Source organism: Pipistrellus hanaki (assembly GCF_964339955.1).
Source record: "Pipistrellus hanaki genome assembly, chromosome: 2".
Taxonomy (NCBI): domain Eukaryota; kingdom Metazoa; phylum Chordata; class Mammalia; order Chiroptera; family Vespertilionidae; genus Pipistrellus; species Pipistrellus hanaki.
Genome location: NC_140504.1, coordinates 137269407 through 137296883, shown reverse-complemented (window position 1 = coordinate 137296883; position 27477 = coordinate 137269407). Strand labels below are relative to the sequence as shown.

The following is a 27477-nucleotide window of genomic DNA, read 5'->3' as shown; positions in this document are numbered from 1 at the left end:
TTGTTTTTTGAAAATGTATTTTTATTGGTTTCAGAGAGAAAAGCAAAGGGAAAGAGAGAGAGAGAGAGAGAGAGAGAGAGAGAGAGAGAGAGAGAGAGAGAGAGAGAGAGAGAGAGAAACAGCAGTGATGAGAGAGAATCATTGATCACCTGCCTACTGCACACCCCCTACTAGGGATCCAGCTGGTGATTTGGATATGTTCCCTGACTTGAACTGTGACCTCCTGGTCCGTAGGTTGATATTCAACCATTGGCCCACACCAGCAGGGCTACCAGTGAGTTCTGAGCTGCATCAAAGGCATATGATTTTGTTAACTTAAAAACATTCAAACCTGTAAATAATTTTTGTGACTTTATTTGATCCAAACTGTTGACAATTGCCAGGAAGCAGAATTTCAATGTATTGGGATAATGCTCCAGAGAATGACAGTTTTTCATCTTGTTTTTTACTGGCTGGTGTTGGCAGGCTGCTTGTGTAGCTGCTGCTCCTTGGATGGGGGTGGGCTACTCAAAGGGCTACTGCTCCTGGACATGGGCAGGCTGCATTAAGATGCTGCCCCTCATATGGGGGTGGGCTGCTCATGTGATTGCTGCTCCACAAACGGAGAAGGCTGCTCACAGGGCTGCTGCTCCTTGGACAAGGGCAGGTTGCTCGCAGGGCTGATGCTCCTCCAGTGGGCATAGGCTGCTCACATGGCTTGCCACTCGCATGGTTTCAGTGCCCTGGGAAAGTGTTGGGCAGGTCAGAGAGGAGCGTGCTTAGGAACTCACAGGAGCTTGTGCCCAGGGAGGCTGGAGTCTCAGTTACCATGGTACTGCAGCTGAGTTAGCAGGTCCCTGGCAGAGGTGGCTGTAGAGTCCTGGATGTTATCTGATGGCACCCTGAGTGGAGGTGAGGCTGGGCTCCCTGTCACCGCAGCTCTCTTCTTCAAAAAGGCAAGGCCTTTGAGGAAGACCTAGAGTCTCTGGGACTGTTTGCAGTGGTAGTTTAGGCTGCCTAATTACTCGAGCCCAGCTAGCCTGCCTCCAAAGATCCTGTGGTATCTAATTGTGCCTCAGTCACTCACACACCCACCCCACATGACCACACACTCCTCTTTTGTTCCTTTACTCACTCAAGCTCTCACCCTCACTGCTGCCTTCTTCCTGCCTCCGTAGTTTTGTCTGGAGTGTTATTGACCTGTTCGTGGATGAAGTCTCCTCTCATGGCTTGCTCTCTAGCACATTACTGGACAGGGTAAAATTTGCCTCCAGCCAAATCCAGTTTGGCTCAGTGGATAGAGAGTAGGCTTGCAGACTCAAAGATCCCAGGTTCGATTCTGGTCAAGGGCATGTACCTTGGTTGTGGGCATATCCAGAATAGGCAGCTGATCAATGATTCTCTCTCATCGATGTTTCTAACCCTTTATTTCTCTTTCTTCCTCTCTGTAAAAAAAATCAATAAAATATATTTTAAAAAATTCACCTCAACAAGACACTACACAAGGGAAAAAAACAATGAATGTACTCACAACACAGATAACCACAATATAAATGAACACCATTGAAAGAGAATTAGAGGAGAGAAAAGATAGCACAAATGATATTGAAGAGAGAAAATAATGGTATGAGTGCAGGCTATATAACCACCACATGAGTGCAGGCTATATAACCTTAAAAAAACTCAGACAAGTTTATGGGTATATAGATCATATATACCCAGACAAGTTTATGGGTATATAGATCATATGCCATACAATTCACAGATTCAAAAGGTACAATTCAATGGATTTATATATATTTGTCTAACCATCACTATAATAAATGAGAAAATTTTATTACCCCACCAACTCCCCCCAAAACAATTCATGAACCAAGATGTCATTAGATTGATTCCTGTTGAATCCACATGTCTGGGTTATGAGCTCAATCCCCATTAGGCAGCGGATCTATGTATCTCTATTATTGATAGTTCTATCTCTCTACCACTTTCTCTTCTCTCTCTAAAAATCAATAAAAACATTTACAAATAATAAAAAATAAAATCATATTTAACCTATTAAGTATATATAATAATACTTATTAAAAAAGAGTTATGTTCATTTTCAACCTCATATCATTATTTTATTTTATTATTTATTTTTAAAAAATAAATCTTTATTGCTCAGATTACTACAATTGTTTCTCCCCCCTTCCATAGCTCCCTTCCACCCGGTTCCTGCCCCAGCCTCTGCCCTTACCTCCCCCCACCCCCATTGCCCTCTTCCATAGGTGTACGATTTTAATCCAGTCACTTCCTGCACCCCCCACACCCTTATCCCCATGATAATAATCAATCCACTCCCTTTCTTGGCCAATGATTCTATATATTATATTTGTCTCAGTGGTAGAGCATCAGCCTGTGGGCTGAAAGGTCCTGGGTTTGATTCCCGTCAAGGGCATGTACCTTGGTTGCGGGCGCATCCCTGGTGGGAGGTGTGCAAGAGGCAGCTGGCCCATGTTTCTCTCTCATTGACATTTTTAGCTCTCTATCTCTTTCCCATCCTCTCGGTAAAACATCCATAAAATATATTTTTTTAAATTCCATTTTCTTTCTTTTTTCGTAAAATTTAAAAAATATATATTTAATTGATTTTTTTACAGGGAGGAAGAGAGAGGGATAGAGAGTTAGAAACATCTATGAGAGAGAATCATTGATCAGCTGCCCCTTGCACACCCCCTACTGGGGATACGCCAGCAACCAAGGTACATGCCCTTGAGCAGAATCAATTCTGGGACCTTTCAGTCTGTAGGCTGAAGCTCTGTCCCCTGAGCGAAACCGGTTTCAGCTAACTATTCCATTTTCAAAAAACAGCTATTGTAAAAGGTATTGTTTTTTAATTTTTGGTATCAATACTTTATTGCTTTTATATAAAAATACAGTTGAAAGTTCATTTTTGTGAATTGACCCTGAATCTTAGATCCTTGTTAAACTCACATATTTGTGCCAAGAGTTTATGTTGCTGTTTTTGGCTTTTTTGTTGTAGATTCCCTGTGATTTATCTATGTGCATAATCATTGTGTGTGAGAATGAAAGCAGTTTTATTTTTTCCTTTCTTCTCCCTCCCTCCCTCCTTTCCTCTTTCTCTTCCTTTCTTCCCCTCTTTCCTTCTTTTGCCATATTGTAGGAAGCCTTAATTATGCTGTTTTCTGGAGAGGAGAGACTGCACATTCTTGCTTTATTCCTGAGTTAGGGGCAAAGCATTCCATTTATTATCAATCAGTATGTATGTTAGGTGAAGGATTTTTTTTTTTTTGTAGATTTCTTTTATCAGCTTAAAGAGGGTCATTTTCTCAAGTTGTGACATTTTTCAAGTTTCTTCAACTGCTTGAGTTATGCCTTGGGTAGAGTGACCGGGGAAGCTCTTTTCCTTAGGTCATAAGTTTATGGCACAGGGGTTCGGTGGTTGTATTGCCATTCTTTCCTTGAGATTATCTATTTCTCTCTGAAGTTGTCTGCTCTTATTTTGGAATCCTTCCTTTAGTAACAAGGTCTGTTCCTAAAAAGGGACAAAAAAAGAGTAAATAAAGCACAGCAGTAAGCAAATCTCAACTTCTAGCTAGTTTCCACATTCATAGTTCTTTTTTTTTTGTTTGAGTATTTTATTTCTTCTTGAAATTTTCTTTATTATAAATATTCATTCAAAGAGGTGTGGTGCATGGAATCCAAGCACAGGTGTGATTGGTTACTAGGCTTGGCCAGCAATTGAAGCAAAGGATCTGGTGTGGAAGGGCAGGTCCCAGCTGGCCTCTGGGTCCTGGGCAGCATCTGGGCCTCTGCATAACCCCCTCCTTCTGAGTCATTGGGCCCCACCAGGCTACCTCAGTGCCATTGGTCACACTACCTGGACTGGTGGGGTGATGGGGCCCCGTTCACACTCAACTTGGCCTGGCGCTGCCCACTTACCTGGTCTACCATCCTGCTGCAGTCCCAATCTCATTGGGGCCAATCAGGGCTGGCAGCACCTCCACTGCCACCCTCTGCCAGCTCTGGGTCACAGATGCCCACCATGTTCCTCACTGCCCCATGGTGGTCAGTGCACATCATAGTGAGCAGCCAACTCCTGGTCAAACTCCCAGTAGAGGGGACAATTTGCATATCAGGCTTTTATTACATAGGATACTTTCACTTGGACATCCTAGCTCCATGATTGCTTATCTTGAACCTCCTTTAGGTAAGAGATATTTTGGCTTATACCTCTTAATATTTTGATAAACTTAAATTATAAGTCCCAATAATTGTATTTAACCTATGTGGGCTATCTTAATTATGTTTCTTTTCAAATCTTATAGACTCTTATACACACACAAACACACACACTCACACTCACACACACACACACACACACACACACACACACACACACATATATATATATATATATATATATATATATATATATATTCATACAAACACATAAAAAAAATAAAATTTCTCAAAATCAAAGGAAGTGGCTGAATCTTAGATCAGGGAATTTGATTTAAACCTCCACAGCTTGGTGGCAAGAGTAGCAGGATATAAATAAGGACATCAAGGCCCCTAACTGTCCATACTGGATTTCTTCAGAAAACTCACTACACAAACTAGGAGTAGGGCATAGCAAACAGGCAGGAGTGGCTGACACAGGAGTGAGAGGCAAAGAGTCTTTCTGCTTATAAAGGTTCTCTGAGAACCAAAGTCACACCAGGTGTGACAAACAGTGATTGTAGATTCCTCTAAGTCTGAAAGTGGTTCAGATATGTTACCGATCTGTTTGACCCTGTAAAAACTCATCTTTTCTGAACCTTTGTTTCTTCTAAGAAACAGCAATTCTTGCTTCATATAATAGTCAGCAAGAGATACAGATAAGATATATTTACAATGCCTGAAATATAATAGATACCATTGATTAAATAATTTATATAATAAAAGGGTAATATGCAAATTGTCCCCTCGGAAGTTCGGACACTCACCATGATGTGTGCTGACCACCAGTGGAAGCCCCAGCTATAAGCTGGCAGCCAGAGGAGAGAAAGCTCCAGCCAGCAGCTGGCAACTGGGGAAGGTTTGTTGCTGGGGCAGCCAGAGCGAGGCCCTGATTGGCCCTGATTGCCAGCTAGGCCGAGGGACCCTATCCATGCACAAAATTTTGTGCACCAGGCCTCTTGTCTATATATGTAAAAGCCTAAATGACCATTGAACAATTTGACTGTTCAACTGGTAGCTATGACATGCACTGATCATCAGAGGGCAGCAGCTCAATGAACAGGCATGGAAACTTAGAGCAGACTGATGAATCTCATAAAAAAGAGGAGACAGGGGAGATTGAGAAGAGATTAAGCAAAGATCTTATGTACATACTAGAGGTCTGGTGAATGGATTTGTGCACTGGTGGGGTGCCTTGGCCTGGCCTGTTGGGATTTGGCCAAAATCATTGTTCTGACATTCCCAAATACATTCTGCAATTCCTAAATTGCGAGATGGTGCAGGTCAGGCTGAGAGACCGAAACATTGCATGAATCCATGCACGGGACCTGTAGTTTACTGATAAAGGACTGGATTTGTGATAAAGGATAATAAATTTTGTTAAATAACCAGATGTAGGCAGGCTCCAAATAAGGGAGACAGAGTTTGAAATACATAAGTGGGCAAGCAAGACCCTTAGGGGTTTTCTATTCTAATAGACACACAAACAAGTCAGGGAGAGTGGACACAAAACAGAAAAGAGACACCTCTAGGTGATATCATTACAAACCTTAAGTTTAAGAGACATAGTCCTCTCTTGCTCTGCCATTAATTGGGCCCTCTTCTGCTCCATATTCTCAATCAGTTGTTTCACACGTTCCTGATAACTCTTTTCTTTCTCCTCCATCATCTGCTGATTCTTCTTTTGCATTTCCTCCAGCATTTTTGCTGCAGCCTCTGCAGATTCAGTTTTCACACGTTGCCCTGCCAGGAGGAAAGGAAGAAGTCAAATTCATGTGGGTGCCCACCTCGCTGTTTCTTCTTTGTGAACTCACCTGACATTGTTGCTGCTGACTGCATTTGCCCACTGAGACTGACTTTGGCTAGCAGTAGGCATCTTTGCTCATCTGGCTTTTGTTTAAGGACCCCAGGTTCTCCAAGCCAAATTATTTAAACTTTTAAAAGCTGTTGAGGCTATCTAGTCTCTTGACTTGCACCTCACCTTCAAACTCCTTTTCCTTAACTGTGAGAGTCTGGTCTGTCTGTAGAATTGTAGCCATAGCCCTCCTTTGCTCTGCCTTTAATAGGGCTCTCTCCTGCTCCATCTTCTCAATCAGTTGTTTCACGTGTTCCTGAAGGCTCTTTTCGCTCTCCTCCATCATCTGCTGATTCTTCTTTTGCATTTCCTCTGGCATTTTTCCTGCAGCCTCTGCAGATTCAGCTTTCACAGGTTGCCCTGCCAGGAGGAAAGAAAGAAGACAAATTCATGTGGGTGACCACCTCGGTGAACTTACCTGTCGTTGTTGCTACTGACTGCATATGCCCACTGAGACTGACTTAGGCTAGTAGTAGGCATCTTTGCTCATCTGGCTTTTGTTTAAGGATCCCAGGTTCTCCAAGCCAAATTATTTAAGCTTTTAAAAGCTGTTGAGGCTATCTATTCTCTTGACTTGCTCTTCATCTTTGATCCCCTTTTCCTTTACTGTGAGAGTCTGGTCTGTCTGTAGAATTGTAAAGCCAAATTATTTAAACTTTTAAAATCTGTTGAGGCTATCTATTCTCCTGATTTGCTCCTCACCTTCGATCTTCTTTTCCTTTATTGTGAAAGTCTGGTCTGTCTGTAGATTTGTAGCCATAGCCCTCTTTAGCTCTGCCATTATTAGGGCCCTCTCCTGCTCTATCTTCTCAGTCAGTTGTTTCACATGTTCCTGATAACTCTTTTCTTTCTCCTCCATCATCTGCTGATTCTTCTTTAGCATTTCCTCCAACATTTTTGCTTTAGCCTCTGCAGATTCAGCTTTCACACGTTGTACTGCCAGGAGGAAAGGAAGAAGACAAATTCATGTGGGTGACCACCTCGGTGAACTCACCTGTCGTTGTTGCTACTGACTGCATATGCCCACTGAGACTGACTTTGGCTAGTTGTAGGCATCTTTGCTCATCTGGCTTTTGTTTAAGGATCCCAGGTTCTCCAAGCCAAATTATTTAAGCCTTTAAAAGCTGTTGAGGCTATCTATTCTCTTGACTTGCTCTTCATCTTTGATCCCCTTTTTCTTTACTGTGAGAGTCTGGTCTGTCTGTAGAATTGTAAAGCCAAATTATTTAAACTTTTAAAAGCTGTTGAGGCTATCTAGTCTCTTGACTCGCTCCTCACCTTCGATCTCCTTTTCCTTTACTGTGAGAGTCTGATCTGTCTGTAGAATTGTAGCCATAGCCCTCCTTTGCTCTGCCTTTAATAGGGCCCTCTCCTGCTCCATCTTCCCAATCAGTTGCTTCACATGTTCCTGAAAACTCTTTTTGCTCTCCTCCATCATCTGCTGATTCTTCTTTTGCATTTCCTCTAGCATTTTTGCTGCAGCCTCTGCAAATTCAGCTTTCACACATTGCACTGCCAGGAGGAAAGGAAGAAGACAAATTCATGTGGGTGACCCCCTCGCTGTTTCTTCTTTGTGAACTCACCTGACATTGTTGCTGCTGACTGCATTTGCCCACTGAGACTGACTTTGGCTAGTTGTAGGCATCTTTGCTCAACTAGCTTTTGTTTAAGGACCCCAGGTTCTCCAAGCCAAATTAATTAAACTTTTAAAAGCTGTTGAGGCTATCTAGTCTCTTTACTTGCTCCTCACCTTCGAACTCCTTTTCCTTTACTGTGAGATTCTGGTCTGTCTGTAGAATTGCATCAATCACAGATTCCTTGGACTTCAGGTATGTCTGAAGAACTTCTTCACTCTAGGACACCGATAAAATGGCATTAGTGATAGGAAATTGCTGGAAATGCTAATTCCTATTTTCCCACCATCTTTTCTTGTAGGAATAACTTCGCTTGGCCCTGTTCTTTGTGCTGGTCAAGGTGCCCCTGTCACTGGTTGGGCACATTCTCCAGCTTGGCCAACCCTGGCACCCGATGAAGCAGAATCCTTTGTAAGAAATTGGTATAAATATAGATTCAGAGTGTCTCTTCTCATGTGAAGGCTCTATTTTTTGAGCTGTTGGTGCTGTGATTTCATATGGAGTGAGGATGAAGCCATCATGGAGAGAGCAGATCCAAGGAAAGGAGGTTGAGGGAGACTGCGTAGAAGGCTAGTGTGGGGTTGAAGGGAGAAACAGAGAGATAGATAAATGCTGGTTAACTCTATTCCCTTCTTGGGTTCCTGAAGATACTTTTTCTTGAGCTCATTCACAGTTTGCATTAAGAGATGATATCCTACTGGTTTAGAATAAACCCCCTGCTTTATATCTTCTTCTAAAGAATGGAAGATTTCCTTAAGTAAAGCTGAGCAGCGACCCAATGGTGCTTTTATGTTTTCTTTATAAAAGTCTTCCCGTCTTTTTTCTAGCTGGGCCTTTAATGTGAAAATAGGAAGTAGAAAGAATACAGAGGAAATGTTAGCTCAACCTCAGGATTTTGGAAAGGCTTCTCCAAAACCAGTCTGTGATCCTGCAAAAACTTACAGGCACCTTTGCAGGACCACATCCTTTCTCCTGATCCTGTCTTTCTACTGAAGTCCCTTTCTCCTTGGAGGTGAAGTTCATGGTAGAGATTGCTAGCTTTATGTTAGCATTTATGTTACCGATCTGCGGGTCATAGGGGGCCACAGCCTTTTGCACTGCAGCTGAGTTCTCTATCTGGTCTGAGGCCAGGACTGCATTCTCCATGCAGGGTATTTCCCCACTGCTGATGGCATTGACATAGGTCAGGACTAGGTTCTCTATTCCTACACATACACCTTTAGAAACTTCTGCTTTCAGATTGGAACAGCAATTGCAAATGGAAGAAATGTGACTCAATGTAAGCCTGCTCAATATAACTAAAACTACATATTTTTTTTTTCTTTTTGTTATAGTAGTGGTCAGCAAACTCATTAGTCAACAGAGACAAATATCAAAAGTACAACTATTGAACTTTTTTTTGAGAGTTAAATTTTTTAAATTTAAGTCTTTCTAACACAACTTCTTCAAAATGGACTTGCCCAGGCTGAGGTGTTTTGTGGAAGAGCGACACTCAAGGGGCCAAAGAGGTGCATGTGGCTCAAGGGCCACAGTTTGCCAACCACTGCCCTAATACATATAAACATTGGAAAAAAAATTAACTCTAATTCCTTTAGAAATAAATGGTCTACATTCTTGAAGGAATTCTTCATGAAAACTTCATTGGCCTCTTTCCCACTGGCCGTGTGCAGGTCCGGGAGCTCTCGGAGGGTTTCTGTGGGTAGTTCAACCTTCTCCCCCATCTGCTGGTCATAGTGGGCAATGGCCTTTTTCACTGCAGCCAAGTTCTCTTTCTGGGCCAAGGCCAGGACTGCGTTCTCCATGCAGGGCAGGTCTCCACTGCTGATGGCATCGACATAGGTCATCAGCAGAGTCTTCAGCCCTACAAATAGAGAACGAAAGATAACTTTGTTGTAGGTGGGGTGAGGCAACTCTCCATCATGCGTAAATCTGGTGATATCTCTCAACACTCATTTGGCTCATAGCATCGATGTACTCAGCATCACCTAGAAGTTTGTTAAAAATGCAGACTCTCAGCCTCTGCTCCAGATGAACTGAATTAAATCCTCCTCTGGCGAGATCTTGGGTGATATGGATCCACATCAAATGGTGAGAAACTCTGTTCTTGGCACCATAGACCTGTGTCTATTGAGCGCATGTGCTTTACCCCAAAGCATCTTTACAACAGGAAATGTACCTCTCATTCATGTCTCTATCATCAGTTCTGGTCCATGGTAAGTATTTATAAAATGAATATTTGTGAAACAATTAAAAAGAACTCCTTTGCCCTGGCCAGGTGGCTCAGTTGGTTGGAGCATCATTACATGCACCAAAAAGTTGTGGATGTGATACTTGGTCAGGGCACACACCTAGGTTCAATCCCAGTTGGGGCGCATGCAGGAGGTAACTGATTAGTGTTTCTCTCTCACATTGATGTTTCTCTCTCTTAAATTCATGGGAAAACTTCCTTGGCTGAAGATTAAAAAACTAAAAATATATTTAAAGGAGTCCTCCATTTTAATCATTCTGGAAGAACACTGTCCAAAAGAACTTTCTGTGATGATGGTCCTGTACTATTTGTGCTGACCAATAGTTCAGCCTCTAGACATGTAATCAGAATTTTTAATTTTCTTTAATTCTAATTATTCTACATGTTTTTTTAGTTATATGAAGCTACTACACTTGTCTAGTATCTATTATATGGAATAGTCCAGGTCCAGGTTATTAGGGCAATTTTAAGCAACAGATCTTTTTTATTTATCTTTTTCTATCAATTCTCACCCACAAAATCTGTCTAATAAAATCTATTAGAAATGTGTCATCCAGAATGTACCACAGTAATAGTAGTATATTTGCATTTTTCAAGTCTGAAACTAGATGGATGCTATTCCATCATCCTTTAGCCTTAACAGTGAGAGTAATGACTGGGAAGAGGACTCACGGGGTCCATTGACCTGGATGTTTCCTGAATGAGTTTTGACTTTGGAATTGGTAAAGATGTAGGAACAGAAGTCAGCAGCTTGTTGCACGAATTCGGGGTCCAGCTCATCATCATGCATTGTCTCAAGTTGGCCTAGCTTCTTCCGATGAGTGGGCTGATCAAAGATAAAACATTTCTTCTTTGGGAAGAACTTTTGGATACGTACTCGGGGCAGGTTAAACTTTTCATCTTTAGTACTGGTACCTGTGGAAAGATAAATAAGGGCTTTGTATAATATAGGGGCTTGGAAAATTTTTCTGTAACTGTCCAAATGGCATATATATTAGACTTTGCAGGTCATGTATTTTCTAAGAATTCAATTCTGCTATATAGCATGAAAGCAGCCATGGACCATCTAATAGTAGTCACCCAGTAAATCCTATTTGTATGATAGCTGAAGGGCTGCATTGCTCATTTGCCTGTGGACTATAGTTTGCCAACCCTTGGCCTAGCACATTGTTAAGCTTTAATCTATTTTCTTTAAATAAATGCCCATTCCATTCCATATTCTTTGGCTAATTACAGCATTACAAGCCCTAAGCAGGGAGATAAAAATCAAAATGATCACAGCACAGGGAAAGGTGAAAGAAAAAGAAACTTTTCTTAGAACAGGGGAGAAGATAATTCAAAACTAATTATTAGAACTTGGCAGTTGAGAAGTAGAAAACTATACATGTAAAAACACTAAGTAGAAAAATAAAAGATGATGGTTTCTCATGGCTTTTGGTTCCCAGTAATCAGTTCTAAGTCCCCTTTACCTTGCTTGAGTTTGAGTGAATTCTGCAGGTACTCATCTGCTGAGATGGGTTGCCCATCTACTTCCAATTCTAGGGGAAAATCCCTCAGTGTCCACACAAAATCCGGAAAGAAGCTCACAAAGTCAGCTGAGTACTCATCCTCATTTGCACTATGTGAAGATTTTGCCTTTATCTTATTTGCCAGCTCTGTCACATAGCTGAGTAGCAAACTAAGGAAAATGGTGTGAATCACAGTGCTTCTCATGCCATATTAGTCCCACATATTCCAAACCTTTGTTTTTGCTTCGTTTCTAACTCAAGTGTTATTTCTTCCTACCCTTGAGTTATTTTTTATACTTTCTCTTATTGTGCTTGATTCACCAGGATTCACATTCTGGGAGCTCCTTTTAAGTACAGGGCTTCCTCCCTGGGTTCTTTTACCAGCCTTACAAAGAGTTCAGCATTCTGGAGAAAAGGGCTGCTTGTAGATCAGTGATTCCCAACGTGGTCTATATCGACCCCCACGGGTCTATGACAACCTGCAAGGGGTCTACGTCAGCGAAAAAAAAATTTGGGGGTCCATGAAATTAAAAAGGGGGTCCATGATAGTGGATCTCAACATACAATGATAGTACCTATTTACTTACATCATATTATCTTATAATATAAAAACATATAAATTATTTATAAAAGTACCTATGAAGTAAAAAATTTATTATATATGTTTATAAAATTGTGTAAGTTGTAGGATAAAAACCTGCACATAATGATATACCAGTATCATCTTGTTACAAGCATACACGCAGTAAACATTCTTGCCAATTTTTGTCTCAAAGCTTCGCGAACTTGCACCGACTTGTTCAATTTGTCACTCTATAAATATGAATGTGAGAAAAATACGTTAATTTGTTTCCTGAATCTTGAATAGGAAAGTGCTGAGAAAATATTTAAAAAAATATAAACTGGTAGTTTATCATACAAATTATAGTGAATCAGTGTTATTTTGTTTGAGAATGCCAGAGAAAAGTAGGTACATTATTTTTTATTAAATTTTAACACTAAACTTCACTACAGTTAGAAATTTACAAAAAAAATCAATATCAGGTGAGTAGAGGGTCTACCAAAACCGAAAAACATGGCAAGGGGTCTACGGCACAAACAAGTTTGGGAACCTCTTTTGTATATTCAAGAGGAGTCCAAAGATGATAAAAGATATTTTTGAAAGGCATTGGAGGTCACTGGAGTTTCAGCTAAAGTGAACTGGAAATTCCTCCTTCACTTAAGACCCAGCTTTTATTTAACACAATTTGTCCCAAGGCAAGGTGGAGATAATACACTTGAAGGGTGTGGTATCTATGGGTAGAGAAGCATTGTCAGTTTGGGGAATAGCCTACAGGTATTCTGGTGTTTGACCAACAAGAGGCAATGAAATATCCTGATCTGTCTGGCAGTTAACAATAATCCTATTCAGATTTGAGGGAAGTGCCTTAGCTGTTTCCAACAGGTAAACTACATATGTGGCTCAGCCATTGTTGAGCCGCCCAAGCTTCACCAACCTTTTGGCGAAACTCTTGTAATTATTACAAACTGGAATTTGTTCTTGGCACCTACCCTCTGATTTTTATGCTGTTCTGGATCACAAAAAGGATACTGCAGTTGGTCCATGGCCTGCTGGTTTATGGTCCCCATGCTGTTGTACACAAAAGTGCTGCTCAGCAGTATTGCCAGGGCAAAGATCCAGGAGTCACTTTTGTTGCTATTCTGGAAATCAGAACACATTTGGGCCAGGATAATGTTTTATTCTCATGGCACTTTCCGGATCAGCAGTAGTAAACGTATACTCGTTTAGTACAGTGGCTTTTTTTTAGATTAATGACTTATAAGAGGGAAACAAATCCAAAAGAAAATGATTGTTAGAAGGTCTTGGACTTTGAATACTCTTCTGATTAGTATTTTTGGTTACACATATTCTCACTAAGACCTCTTATGACCATTGGCAGATAATTGCAAAAGAAATAGTTCAGATTGGTGGGCACTCTAAAGCCTTAAATGTAATTTGGTTTTCTCTATTTTTTTATACTAAAATTGACTTATGTAAGAGTAATAATACTTATACCTATTATATCTAATCATTATTATTTACCTAACACTTTCCATTCTTATCCAACAGTCAAAACGGTACTATGAGGCAAATATTGACAGTTTGCATTGCATTTACAAATCAGAAAGCTGAGGATAAAAGAAGTGAAATACTTTGCTAAGGCCAATGTGTTAATGACAGCATTTACATCCCCAGAACATTTTAGGTCTTCTGAACATTAATCCTTAATTAAAGTTCTCTGTAGGACAGAACTCATAGCTGATTTTGTTTGTAGTACCTACGTATATGCATATGTGTAAACTGATTTAACTTATAGCCTTTTGTTAAAAATTATAATACCATCTAATGACCACTATGCTCTTCTAAGATACTGCCTTATATTTTTATTATTTCTGATTGCAAAACTTGGTCTCTTAGCATGTAAACAGAAATGAAAAAACACATATAAGGTTTAGTGCCAGCTCTTATTTGAATAAAAATTAAAATAATCAAATTAAAAAAAGAGATAAGTAAAAATATTAAATAGTGTACACAATACCCAGAAATGAGGGGATTGTGTCCAAACTAAATCTTCAATGCTTACCTTTTCTACATCTCCCAGCCCCTCTGTGTCAAGCAGAACTAGGGTGTAGTTTGGTTCCTTAGGGTGCGGCAAACACCACATCCAGATGCCTTTGGTGTGAGACTGAACTGTGGAGCCCAGAGAGAAGCCTTCAGGAGATAGGAGAGAGAGGGAGTTGAGTTTTCATAGCAGATGTGTCTTAAAATGAAAATAAATGTGAACATAATCAAGGTAAGGAGAGACTATAAACAGTGGATTGTCTGGCATGTCTCAGAGCTTGAGTGTCAACCTAAGAACCAGGATGTCATGGTTCCATAAAGGGGGAAAGTACATGCCCTGGTTATTTACTCCATCCTTAGTGTGGGGTAAGCAGGAGGGAGCCGATCAATGATTCTCTCTTAATCACTGATGTTTCTAACTCTCTCTCCCTCTTTTTTTTCCTCTGAAATCAACAAAAATCCTATCTAATACAAGAGTAATATGCAAATTAACCATCACTACACTATACTCAGAAGCCATGCCCACAAGCCATGCCTACCAGCCAATCAGAAGCGAATATGCAAATAAACCCGACCAAGATGGCTATGGCCACAGAGAGCAGGAGGGAGGCTTGGGTTTCCCCAGCGATGGAGGAAGCCAAGCTTTCCATCTGCTCTTGCTGGCCTATACTTCCACTCAAGGCTACAAAGTTACAATGATATACATAAATTCAAACAGAAATGGTGGAAACCATGCAGGTATAAGAGCAGGAGGCTAGGTTTGCCTCCAATGATGTAGGAAGCCAAGCTTTCAACACACCCTGGCTGGCCCAGGCCTTGGCTTCAGGCTACAAAGTTTCCATTATAGAAGATTTACAAATTTAAACAGAAATGGCTGCTGCCACAGAGCAAGCAGAAAACTTGGCTCCCCTAGAGGCTACAAAGTTTCAGTTACAGAAGATAAATAAACCCCAGAAACAAAGCCTCCACTAGGGTCACTAGGGAGCATGGCCAGTCTGCAAACCACCACAGGCCCCTAGCCTAGGCTATCCCACGCCCCAAGGGAACCCCCACCCTTATCCAGGACACCCTTTAAGGCACACCAGCTGGCCCCCACCCATGCACCAGGCCTCTATTCTATATAATAAAACAGTAATATGCAGATTGATCATCACTCCAACACACAGGATGGCTGCTCCTATGTGGACACAAGATGGCCAGCAGGGAAGGACAGTTGGGAGGGACCAGGCCTGCAAGGGAGGGCAGTTTTGGGCCATCAAGCCTGCAGGGGATGGCAGTTAGTGTTGTCAGGCTGGCAGAGGAGGGAAGTTGGGGGCGACCAGGCCTGTAGGGAAGGGCAGTTAGGAGGGACCCAGGCCTGCAGGGGAGAGAAGTTGAAGGGAGACCAGGACTGCAGGAGAGGGAAGGTAAGGGCAAACAGGCTGGCAGGAGAGCAGTTAGGCATCAATAAGGCTGGCAGTGGAGTGGTTAGGGAGTGTCTCAGTTTGGCAGGCAGAGCGGTTAGTAGCAACCAGGAAGGGATGCAGGTGAGCAGTTGGGAGCCAGCAGTTCTGGATTGTAAAAGGAATGTCCAACTGCTTGTTTAGGCCCGAACCCAGTAGGATTGGACATCCCTCGAGGTGTCCCAGATTGCAGAGGGTGTAGGCTGGGCTGAAGGACACCCCACCCTGTCATAAAATAAATTTCATTCACTGGGCCTCTAGTATATTGATAAAAAAAAAAAAAACCTACAGAGATACAGGGAAATTCAAATATCCGGTACATAAAAACGTTCAACTGCTTTTTAATATAAACCATTAACAAATTAGGAGTAAAAGAAAACTAACTCAACATAATAAAAGTTATATATGAAAATTCTTCAGCCAGCATGGTGTAAGAGAGAAAGCTTTACCTCCTACAAAATTAACCAAAAGAGTTCAAAGACATATAAATAAGAGCTAAAACTATAAATTTCAAAGAAGAAAACATAGGGGGAAAACTTCATAATATCGAATTTAGAATGATTTCTTGGATATGACACCAAAAGCATAAACAACAAAAGAAAAATAGATAAGTTGGATTCAAAATTAAAACTTTTGTGTTTCAAAGGATACTATCAACAGAGTTTCATAGGTATCCTATGGAATGGGGGGAAATACTTCTTAGTTAAGGGATTAATATCCAGAATATATAAGAAAAGGTCCTGCAATGCAACCCCAGAAAAGAAACAAGACAATGAAAACGTGAGCAAAGGATTTGAACAGACATTTCCTTAAGGAAAAATACAAATACCAATTATTACATAGAAGATAATAAATAGCAGTATCTATCAGGGAAATACAAATCAAAACCACCAAGTGATAGCATTTGATACCGTTAGGATGCTCACTATCAAAAAAATAAATAACAGCCTGGCTTGTGGCTTGTGGTTGAGAGTGGACCTATGAACCAGGAGTTCATGGTTCAATTCTTAGTTTGGGTTGTGAGCTTGATCTCCAGTGTGGGGCTTTCAGGTGGCAGACAATGTTTCTCTCTCATTATTAATGTTTCTATATATCTCTCTCCCTGTCTGAAGTCAATAAAAACAAACAACAACAAAAAACACCACACACACAGAGCTAAATTACAGGTTTTGGCAAGAATTTGGACAAATTAGAATCCTGTGCATTTCTGGGAAAAATGTAAAATGGTAGAGATGTTGGAAATGATACGGTGATTCTTTAAAACATTAAACAGATTTCCAGGAAAAGAATACAAATTGTGCTTTTCAAAGGAAAATTAATAAAAGTGGGAAGAGACAATGAATTGGCTCTTTCAGATCATACTAAAGATTAGAGGATAACTATAGATTAAAACCTCACTTTCGATATTCCTCCCCATCTCTACCTTGCTCTTCCTGTAACAGCATACTCAGAGCTGGGAGTGTGGGTGGAGAGAAGGGATCTGGCAGAGCTTAGCTGGTGCCCCTCACCTTTTTTCTGCCCAGCCAGCTTGTTCATCAGGTAGGATTTGCCTGTGCGGTAGGGACCCACAATGGCCACCACCACCACAGGCTGTGTAATGGTGGACAGGATCTTCAAAGCTTCTGGGTTAACCACTAGTTGTGTGTCAGTGTTCTCAATGAGGCACACTGGGCCTGGCATGTGCATGTCTGAGGCCATGTCCAGGGTGTCACCTTATCTGCAAGCAAGGAGATGGGATGGATTAGAACTTCCATTCTAAGTAGATCAAAAACTTTCACCAGGTATTTTGATCCAGAGTCATAAAATTCCCCAACATGGCCAGAAGAACTGGTCAACAGTGAGATGGATGAGGGGAAGATTTGTATTATTTTAGAAAGTTATAGAAGTGCAATTGAAGGAGGTCATTAAAAAAATATGGGTATGACAAGGACATCAGCATTTAACCACTTCATGAACAAAATCTTTAATTTACCATAGAAAACTTTCTTTTTAGATTCTCAATAAAATATTCATACTAGAGCCTTCCTGGTGTGGCTCAGTGGTTGAGCATGGGCCCATGAACCAGGAGGTCTTGAGGTTTCAGAATCTTGAGGTTTCAGGTTTGATCCCCAGTAGGGGATGCATAAGAGGCAGCCAATCAATGTTTCTCTCTCATTATTGATGTTTCCACCTTTCCGTCTCTGTCTCTCTAGAAATCAATAAAAATATATAAAAAATATTTGCTAGACATGAAATATATAATATTTTATTTAATATTTATTAATTTAATTTAATATTTATTTGTTAAAGAATTATACTATGAATAAAGACTTGGAAGAATAAATGTTTCATCATTTGATGTATGCTCTTTGGACAATTTTCATGGATGTTTGTTGTTGGTAATCCTCATTGGAGGACATTTTCCATTGATTTTGAAGGAGAGGGGGAGGGAGTGGAGCGAGACAGAGAGAGAGAAACATTCATGTGAAACAAACACTTGGATTGGTTTCTTCCTGCACATGCCCCCACCACAAACATTCAATACACCCTTCATCCAAAGGTTAAAACTATAACTACTGTGTAAAAACAGGAAGGACATTTTTCACAGATATGAAACCTGTGGTTTTTTTTTTTTACTAGATCTTATTTTGCAGAAGTGAGGGTTCACAGAACTGTTTATACTGCTATTCTGGAAGTGGAACCAATAAACATACATCTGCTAATTTGATAAAAATGTATTACTGTATGAAAAACATTACTAAGGACCTGTCCAAAGCCTTGATATGGGCTTGTGCAAACAAGGGTCCCTACACATTAACTTCATTAGCTTCACAAAAAATTAGCCTCCAACTAAAAGGGAGTAAGACTGCACAACTGCAAATAGAGAATGTTGTCCAAAACCATGTTTGTGTGTACATGAGTGTGGTGTAAGGTAACAAAAGACTATGAAATGTGGATTAAAAAATCAGGAGAGCCTAGGTTGTTTGATGAAAATATATTTCCAGCCATACACTTGTAGGTTTTCTGTTTTGTTCTGTTTTTCCATTTGGTAGAGGAAAAGAAGAAGCAGGAAGAAGACAGGAGAAGAGAATACTGGGGAGGAGAGAGAGAGGAAGAGCTGAAAGGAAAGAGAGAGGGTTGTCAGACAAGTAGGTGATGAATGAAGTTCATGCAAAGCCAAGGAATTCAGAGGCAGTTTCCAGAAAGCAAGAGCAATTCTACTTGAGAGCACAGAGATGTCAGGTGAACAAAATGTTGGCTTTAACAATGCAGGTTCATTAAGGAGAAAACATTTTAGTAAAGTAGTGGGCCCAAATTCTACTTGCAAGGGATAAGAAAGAAGTTGGCCCTAAGAAATTGCATCTAGTAAACTGGGGCTATTTTTAATTTAATTTAATTTTTAAAAATTGTTTTTTTAAAATTACAGTTGATGATCAATATTATATGAGTTTCAGTGCACTACATAGTAGTTAGACATTTGTATACCTTAAAAGGATCCCTTCTATGGGTCTAGTATCTACATGTCAGCATACATAATTTTTACATTACTAGAGGCCTGGTGCACAAATTTGTGAATGGGTGGGGTCCCTCAGTCTTGCCTGTGATTGGGGCTCATCAGAGTGTCTAGCTGAGTCTGGATCTGTACTGATCAGGGCCGGCTGGACAGGGTAAGGGGCTGAGGGTGATTGGCCAGCCAGGGGAAGGGGCCTGGGAGGTTGGCCAGATGGGAGTGAGAAGGGCTGAAGAGGCTGTCTGGCTGTCTGGGGAAAAGGCAGCAGGAAGTTGGTGAGTTGCAAGAGGTTGGCTATGGAAGCACACTGACCACCAGGATGCAAATGCTGCATTGAGCTTCTGCCCTCAATGGTCAGTGTGCATCATAGCAACCGGTCATTCTGGTTGTTTCAAAGTAATGGTTGCTTAGGCTTTTATTAATTAGACTAGATGTCCTATGAACAAACTGTGTGCAAGAGTAAGCCTTCCTTTCCCCAGCTGCTAGTACCAGCATCTCTCTGGCACCTGAGACCCAGGCTTCTGTCCTCTGGCCACCTGCAGGCACCAAGGACCCTAGCTGGCTTCCCTGAGGCCCCCGCAGTCACTCAGGACGCGAGCTGACTTAGACTTCATCAGGAAGGATGTCTGGAATGATGTCTGTTCTAATTAGCATATTGCCCTTTTATTATTATACAATAGATTAGTGACTATATTCTCTAGACTTTACTTTACATCCCTTTGACTGTTTTATAACTGCCAATTTGTATTTCTTAATCCCTTTCCCATTTTCACCCAGCCCCCAGACTCCCTCACATCTGGCAAGTAGAACCTGGGTTACTTTTAAATGAGCAATCCACTGTGAAACAAAGCTCTTCTATATGATTAAAATTTATGCTGTTTTTGTGAATCTTCGTCTTTTAGTCTGAGTTTCAGGGTATTATTTTTTCTTTTTTAACAGTGTCAGGTGTTGCATCTCATTTTATATGCTTCGTTCTCATAAAAACAACATATCTGTAGCCCTTTCAGTGTGTCAGCTGCAGTCAGAGGAGATTGAACAAGTTCCATCAAAGACAATGGTCATTTAACTGAGTCTGCAGGCAACACAATGTACTAGCCAAAAAGAAAGACAACTGTAATGCATTTCAAACTCTGAGATTAGCCCCATGTGTGCTGCTGTCTAATTCCTCCAAGCACAGTAGAGATGCTTAGGGATTGCTGCCACATGATATCGATAGGTTTGGATTTCATCGTTTGCCCCACACAGGCTCTGCTTCAACCTGATCGTCATGCTCATTGTTTTTTGGAAAATGAACTGACCCTTATAAATTTCTCCCACCCTGCCCCAACCTTATCCTGGACTTTATTTCTCAGAGTACAGTTCCTGTAGACATGGGGAGAAAGCTGCCTTAATGAGAAAATAATTCTTACCTTTTTTTTTTTTTTCCCTCAGTGTAGTTGCAGTGGTGTTTCTTCTCTGCCTTTCACTGGATGGGATGTTTGGGCTTTTATTTAAACTCTGATGTGACGTGGCTGTCTTGACTTCCTAAAGTTCTTAACTAGAAATTAAGGGTTTAGAGTAATGTGAAACTGAAAGCACTGAATAACCATGAAAGGAATTTCTGCAGGCTCTGAAAACGGGAGGGTAGGATTTCATAACTAGTTCATGACAGGCCAGCCAAGGACATTTGGCAAAGGTGGACTAGAAAGTCTCAAAAGGACTTTCATGGAACAACCTGGGGTCACCCTATCTGGTGCAACAGGAGGCAGTCACACTGAGGGCGAGGCAGCAGGATAACAGCAGCTTACAGCCCACAGCCTCAAGGGCAGCACTAATTGTGTTGAAGGAAATGGACTCCATCTTATCACACTAGAACAGTTATTATATTCCCAGCCTCTGCCCCTTGTGATTTTGCACATAAAATTCAACCCTAAGGAAAGCAGAGACTGAGTTCTTACCTTCCCCTATTGTGGCTCCATCCCCCCATTCCTTCTAATAAACTTCCCTCCTGCTTTCTTGCTGAGTCAGCCTAATTCATTGAATGAGTCTAATATATTACAGTTCAGTTTGACCAAAGCTCCATTGCTGGTGCCTGGTGAGTGTGGTAAACAAGATGCGGCCCAATCTTCCCTCTTTCAAGCAGGTTAAAGTATGTCACTGGGAGTGGCAAACCACCAGTATTTCTCATCCCCGCCAATGCTGAGTTGGTAAGTGTTGGCAAGGATGCGGAGAAAAAGGAACCCTAGTGCACTGCTGGTGGGAATGCAGACTGGTGCAGCCACTGTGGAAGACAGTATTGAGTTTTCTCAAAAAGTTAAAAATGGAACTCCCATTTGACCCAGTAATCCCACTAATAGGACTATATCCCAAGAAATAAGAAACAGCAGTCAGGAAGGATATATGTGCCCCTATATTCATAGCAGAAAAATTTATCATAGCTAAGATTGGAAACAGCCTAAATGCCCACCAGCAGATGAGTGAATTAGAAAACTATAGTACATCTACACAATGGAATACTATGCTGCTGTAAAAAAGAAGGAATTCTTACCATTTGCAACAGCATGGATGGAACTAGAGAGCATTATACTAAGTGAAATAAGCCAGGCAACGAAAGAAAAATACCACATGATCTTACACATTTATGGATAATAAAGAACTTTATAAACTGATGAACAAAAATAGATACAGAGGCAGAGTGGCATTGAACAGACTGTCAAAACTACAATGGGAAGGCTGAGGAATGTTGGGATGGGAGGTAAGAGATCAATTGAAGGACATGTATGCATGCATATATGCATAACCAATGGATGCAAAATACTGGGTGGTAGGAGAGGCCAGGGGAAGGTCAATGGGGAAATAAAGGAAACATATATACTACTCTTTGTAATACTTTAAGCAATAAAATTAAATTAAAAAAAAAGAAAATTTACAAATAACCAATAAACATCTATTATAACAAGATAATTAACAGCACTAGCTGTCAAGGAAATACAAATCAAAGCCATAATGAGATACTGTTTCACACCCATTAGGATGATCACTACCAAAATCAAAATAGCAACCTGGCCAGCGTGGCTCATGGTTGAGTGTAGATCTATGTACCAGGAGGTCCTGGTTCTAGTCCCAGCTTGGGTTATGAGCTTGATCCCCAGTGTGGGGAATGCAGGAGGCAGACAATCCATGTTTTTCTCTCATTATTAATGTTTCTATATATCTCTCTCCCTGTCTGAAGTCAATAAAAACAAACAACAATAAAAAACACCACAAATGCATATAAGTACAACCAATGGACATAAAACTATGGGGAGGGAGGGGATGTGTGGGAGGGAGAGAGGGGGGCAATAAAAAAAAAATCAAGAAAATATGTAAAAAATAAATAAAAAAAAAAAAAAAAAAAAAACACCACACACACAGCTAAATAACAGGTATTGGCAAGAATATGGAGAAATTAGAATCCTGTGCATTTCTGGAAGAATGTAAAATGGTAGAGTTGCTATGGGAAATGATACGTTGATTCTTTAAAAAATCAAACATAGAATTCTAGGAAAAGGATACAAATTATGCTTTTAAAAGGGAAATTAAGGAAAGTGGGAAGAGACATTGCATTGACTCTTTCAGAACACAGTAAGGTAAGAAAGCAACCATAGATAGATTAAATGCTCACTTTCAATATGCCGCCCCATCTCTACCTTGCTCTTCCTGTAACACTGAACTCAAAGCTGGGAGTGTGGGTGGAGAGAAGGGATCTGGCAGAGCTTAGCTGGTGCCCCTCACCTTTTCTCTGCCCAGCCAGCTTGTTCATCAGGTAGGATTTGCCTGTGGGGTAGAGACCCACAATGGTCACCACCACCACAGGCTGTGTAATGGCAGACAGGATCTTCAAAGCTTTTGGGTTAACCACTAGTTGTGTGTCAGTGTTCTCAATGAGGAGGCACACCGGGCCTGGCATGTGCATGTCTGAGGCCATGTCTAGGGTGTCATCTTATCTGCACGCAAGGAGATGGGATGGATTAGAACTTCCATTCTAAGAAGATCAAGAACTGTAACCATGTTCTTTTGATCCAGAAGATAGTCATGAAATTCCCCAACATGGCCAGAAGTTCTGTCAACACTGGGATGGATAAGGGGAAGATTTGTATTATTTTAGAAAGTTATAGAAGTACAATTGAAGGAATACATTAAAAAATATTGTTATGACAATGACGTTAACATTTAACCACTTTCATGAACAAAGCCTTTAATTTACCATAGGAAAAAAATTTTTTTTTTAGATTTCAATTAAAAATTTCAGAGTAGAACTCGCCTAGTGGCTCAATGGTTGAGCATGGGACCATGAACGGGGAGGTCAGAATTCAATTGCTGGTCAAGGTACATGCCTGGGTTGTAGGCTTGATCCCTAGTAGGGGCAGCATAGGAGGCAGACAATCAATGTTTTGCTCTCATTATTGATGTTTCCATCTTTCTGTCTCCCTTCCTCTCTCTAAAATAAATACAAATATATGAAAAATATATTTTCTAGAAATGAGATATAAAATAGAATAGGGTTTAGAGAGTAGTTTACATCCTGGCCATATGTAAGAAATTTAATATTTATTTGTTAATTAATTCTGCTATGAATAAAGACTTTTGGGAATAAATGTTTCGTCATTTTATGTATGCACTTTGGCAAATGTTCAGAGATTTTGTTGCTGTTGTCAATTCTCATTGGAGGATATGTTTACATTGATTTTTAGGAAGGGTGTAAGGGAGGGGGCAGAGACAGAGAGAAACATCAGCGTGAAACAGACACTTGGATTGGTTGCCTCCTGCACATGTCCCACCGCAATCATTCAATCCACCCTTCATCTAAGTGTCTACACTCTTGATTACTGTTCAAAAACAGGAAGAACATTTTTCACAGACTTGAAATGTCTGTGTTTTCTACTAGTTGTGCTTATTTTGCAGAAGCCAGGTTTCACAGAACTGTTTATACTGCTATTCTGGAAGTTGGAACCAATATAACTTACATTTGCTAATTTTATAAAAATGTATGACTGTATGAAAGAGATGACTAGGGACCTGCCCAAAGCCTTGATATGGGCTTGTGCAAGCAAGGGGATATATGCTTCAACTTCATTAGCTTCACAACAAATTAGCCTACAAGCAAGAGGGGGTAAGACTGCAAGGCTGCAAATTCTGAACATTGCCAAAAACCATGTTTGTGGATACATGTGTGTGGTGTAAGGGAACAAAAGACTATGAAATATGGTTTAAAAGATCAGGAGAGCCTGTTTTTTTTTTTTCCTTTTTAATAAATCTTTATTGTTCAGATTATTATAGGTGTTCCTCTCCCCCCCTCCCATAAGTCCCCTCCACCTGATTCCCCACCCCACACCATGCCCTTACCCCCACCACTGCTTTATCCATAGGTGTTAAGATTTTTGTCCAATCTCTTCCCACACCCCTCAGACCCCTTTCTCTCTAAGAATTGTTAGTCAACTCCCTTTCTATATCCCTTGATTTTTAGATTCACTTGTTGGTAGGCATGTATTTGATGTCTTTTTGTTGTTCATAATTTTTACCTTTACCTTTTCTTCTTCTTCCTCTTCTTAAAGAATACCCTTCATGCCTAAACTGGATTGGCTCAGTGGATAAAGTGTCGGCCTACAGACTGAAAGGTCCCGGGTTCAATTCCTGTCAAGGGCATGTATATTGGTTACGGGCACATCCCCAGTAGGGGTGGTGCAGGAGGCAGCTGATCAATGATTCTCTCTCATTGATGTTTCTAACTCTCTATCCCTCTCTCTTCCTCTCTGTAAAAAATGAAAATAAAAATAAAATAAAATTAAATTAAATTAAATTAAATAATACCCTCAGCATTTTATGTAATCCTGGTTTGGTGGTGATGAACTCCTTTAACTTTTTCTTATCTGTGAAGAGCCTAGGTTGTTTTATGAAAATATATTTCCAGCCATACACTTATAGGTTTTTGTTTTTCTGTTTGGTAGAGGAGAAGGAGAAGCAGGAAGAAGACAGGAGGGAAATAAACTGGGGAGGAGAGTGAAAGGAAGAGCTGAAAGGAGAGAAAGAGAGGGTTGTCAGACAAGTAGGTGATGAGTAAAGTTCATGCCAAGCCAAGGAATTCAGAGGCAGTTTTCAGAAAGCAAGAACAAAACTGCTTGAGAGCACAGAGAGGTCAGGTGAACAAACTGCTGGGTTTAGCAATGCAGGTTCTTTTAAGAGCAAACATTTTAATAAAGTAGTGGGGCCAAATTCTGCATGTAAGCCGTAAGAAAGAAGTTGGTCCTAAGAAATCGGATCAAGTGAACCAGGCTATTGTTTGTTTTATTTTATTAAAAAACTAAAAGCCCAATGCATGAAGATTCATGCTAGAATGGACTTTCCTTTCCCTGGCTGCCAGCACCGCCTTTCCAGCCTAGTTCAGGCCCTTTCTGCTCAGGCCCTGGAGCCGCCTCTTTTTGTTCAGAGAGCCACCTCTTTATGCTCTAGGAGCCACCTCTGTCCACTCCATTCCTGCTTTTCCACGATGCCCAAAGGCCCTAAGAGACTGGGAATGGGGCTGTCTTTTTGGGGTTAATTTACATATCACTCCTTATTGGCGTGGAGGAGGTATGGTCAATTTCCATGTTTGTCTATTATTAGGTAAGATTGTTATTTTTCAGTTACAGTTGACAATCACTATTATGGGAGTTTCAGTGTTCTACATAGTGGTTAGATATTTGTATACCTTTAAAAGATCCCTTCAGGTAGGGGAGGGTGGGGGTAAGGGGGAGAGGTCAACAAAAGCACTTGTATGCATGCACATAAGCCTAACCAATGGACACAGACAACAGGCGGGTGAGGGCATAATTGGGGGGTAATGGAGGGATAAGGACACATATGTAATACCTTAATTAATAAAGAAATTAAAGGTAAAAAAAGTAGATCCCTTCTATGGGCTTCTAGGGTTCCAGTACCTACATGTTAGCATCCATAATTATTACATTACTAGAGGCCTGATGCTTGAATTTGTGCACGGGTGTTGTCCCTGGGGTTGGTTGGCAATTGGGGCTCATTGAGGCATCTCACCGAGTCCTGATCAGTGATGATCAGGGCCGACCAGACAGGGCAAAAGGAGCTGAGGGAGACTGGCTGGACAGGGGGAGGAGCCTGGGAGGTTGTCTGGATGAGGGGGATGGGCTGCAGAGGTTGGCCAGTTGGCCAATGAAGGAGTTGCAGGAAGTTGATCAGCTGTGAGTGGTTGGCTATGGGAGCACACTGACCACCAGGGGGCAGCTCCTGCATTGAGGCCCTGCTCCCTGGTAGGCAGTGTTCATCATAGCAACCAGTCTTTTTGATTATTCTGCTGTAATGATTGCTTAGCTTTTATTATATAGATTATTGACTATATTCCCTAGGCTCTGCTTTACATCCCTGTGACTGTTTTGTAACTACCAATTTGTATTTCTTAATTCCTTCCCCATTCATCCAACCCCCATCCTCCCTCACAAATGGCAACCAGAACCTGAGTTAATTTTCAATGAGTAATTCTCTTTGATACAAAGCTTATCTATATGTCTAAAATGTATGGTGTTTTTGTGAAACTTCATCTTTCAGTCTGAGTTTCAGGTTTTTCTTTCTTCTTTTTAACAGTGTCAGGTGGCTGTTTACACTGCATCTCAATTTCATTGCTCTTTCTCATGAAAATAACACATCTGTAGCCCTTTCAGTGTGTCAGCTGCAGTCAGATCAGAATTGAGCAAACTCCATGAAAGACAAGCATACGGGAGGCCTACATGACAGGCTTGCAAACTCAGAGACCTAAAGTAACCACAAAGGATGGTCTGAAATTAACTTTGTCTGCAGCCAACACAATGTTGGCAAGAAGGAAAACAATTGTAATGCATTTTAAACTCTGAATGTAGCCCCATGTCTGCTGCTGTGTAATTCCTCCATGCACAGTTTTGATACTTAGAGATGCACTGGGACTGCACCTCACCGTCTGTCACACAAGGGCTCCACTGCAACCTACCTTCATGTTCATCGTTCTTTGAAAAATGAACTGACCCTTGTAAATCCTTCCCACTTTGCCCCAGCCTTATCCTGGACTTCATTCTCAGAGAACAGGTTCTTTAGAGGTAGAGAGAAAGCTGCTTTAATAAGTAAATAAAGTTCTTACCTGTTTTTCCCCCTCAGTGTAGGTTGGTTTGTTACTTCTCTGCCTCTCACTGGATGGTTGGGCTTTTATTTAAACTCCGATGTGATGTGGCTGTCCTGATGTCCTAAAGTACTTAATTAGGAATAAAAGCTTTAGAGTAATGTGAAACTGAAAGCACTGAGTAAAAAGCAGTGACTCTACAACCATAAAAGGAATTTCTGAAAGCTATGCAAATGGGAGAGTACCTGGACTGTACAGGATTTCTTACCTAGTTCATGACAGGCCAGCAGAGGACATTTGGCTCAAGTGGACTAGTAAGTTCTGAAAAGAGAACGTGGCCCCAGTCTCACTTCATGGAACAACATGTGGTCACCCTCTC

The 27477-nt window shown here is 40.9% G+C and overlaps 2 protein-coding genes across 5 annotated transcripts in view; both read right to left on the bottom strand.

Moving 5' to 3' along the window:
* The window catches only part of LOC311616674 (guanylate-binding protein 1-like), a 69635-nt gene extending 52582 nt beyond the window's left edge, over window positions 1-17053 (bottom strand). The window contains exon 1 of the mRNA XM_084872343.1: window positions 17001-17053. The gene's annotated coding sequence lies outside the window, so the exon portion shown is untranslated. The remainder of the gene's footprint in view (window positions 1-17000) is intronic.
* On the bottom strand, window positions 370-27257 carry LOC311616663 (guanylate-binding protein 1-like). 4 transcript variants are annotated; one of them, XM_084872327.1, is made up of 15 exons: window positions 27120-27217; window positions 22736-22947; window positions 20392-20519; window positions 17001-17209; window positions 14073-14200; window positions 13040-13149; window positions 11410-11606; window positions 10613-10855; window positions 9275-9553; window positions 7809-7913; window positions 7337-7570; window positions 6761-6994; window positions 6185-6418; window positions 5753-5946; window positions 370-3517 (listed from the first exon to the last, which is right to left on the bottom strand). In XM_084872327.1, the coding sequence occupies exons 4-15, from the start codon at window positions 17188-17190 to the stop codon at window positions 3395-3397; spliced, it is 2271 nt and encodes a 756-aa protein (XP_084728453.1). In that variant the 5' UTR covers window positions 17191-17209; window positions 20392-20519; window positions 22736-22947; window positions 27120-27217; the 3' UTR covers window positions 370-3394. The 4 variants fall into 4 exon arrangements, with proteins under 4 accessions (XP_084728453.1, XP_084728454.1, XP_084728455.1 ...); XM_084872328.1 differs by having other exon boundaries at window positions 7809-7911; window positions 9303-9553; XM_084872329.1 differs by lacking the exon at window positions 22736-22947 and having other exon boundaries at window positions 7809-7911; window positions 9339-9553; window positions 20392-20514; window positions 27120-27257.
* Between the last annotated feature and the right edge of the window lie 220 nt (window positions 27258-27477).

Bases quoted from the DNA above. Each gene is read 5' to 3' on its own strand.
- LOC311616663 (XM_084872327.1), bottom strand. From the start codon at position 17,190: ATGGCCTCAGACATGCACATGCCAGGCCCAGTGTGCCTCATTGAGAAC. The intron at 10,856-11,409 runs GTAAAGGGGACT...ATCTTTCCACAG, and splicing joins TTCACTCAAACTCAAGCAAG to GTACCAGTACTAAAGATGAA. The intron at 7,914-9,274 runs AGTTAATTTTTT...TATCGGTGTCCT, and splicing joins TTTATTTCTAAAGGAATTAG to AGAGTGAAGAAGTTCTTCAG.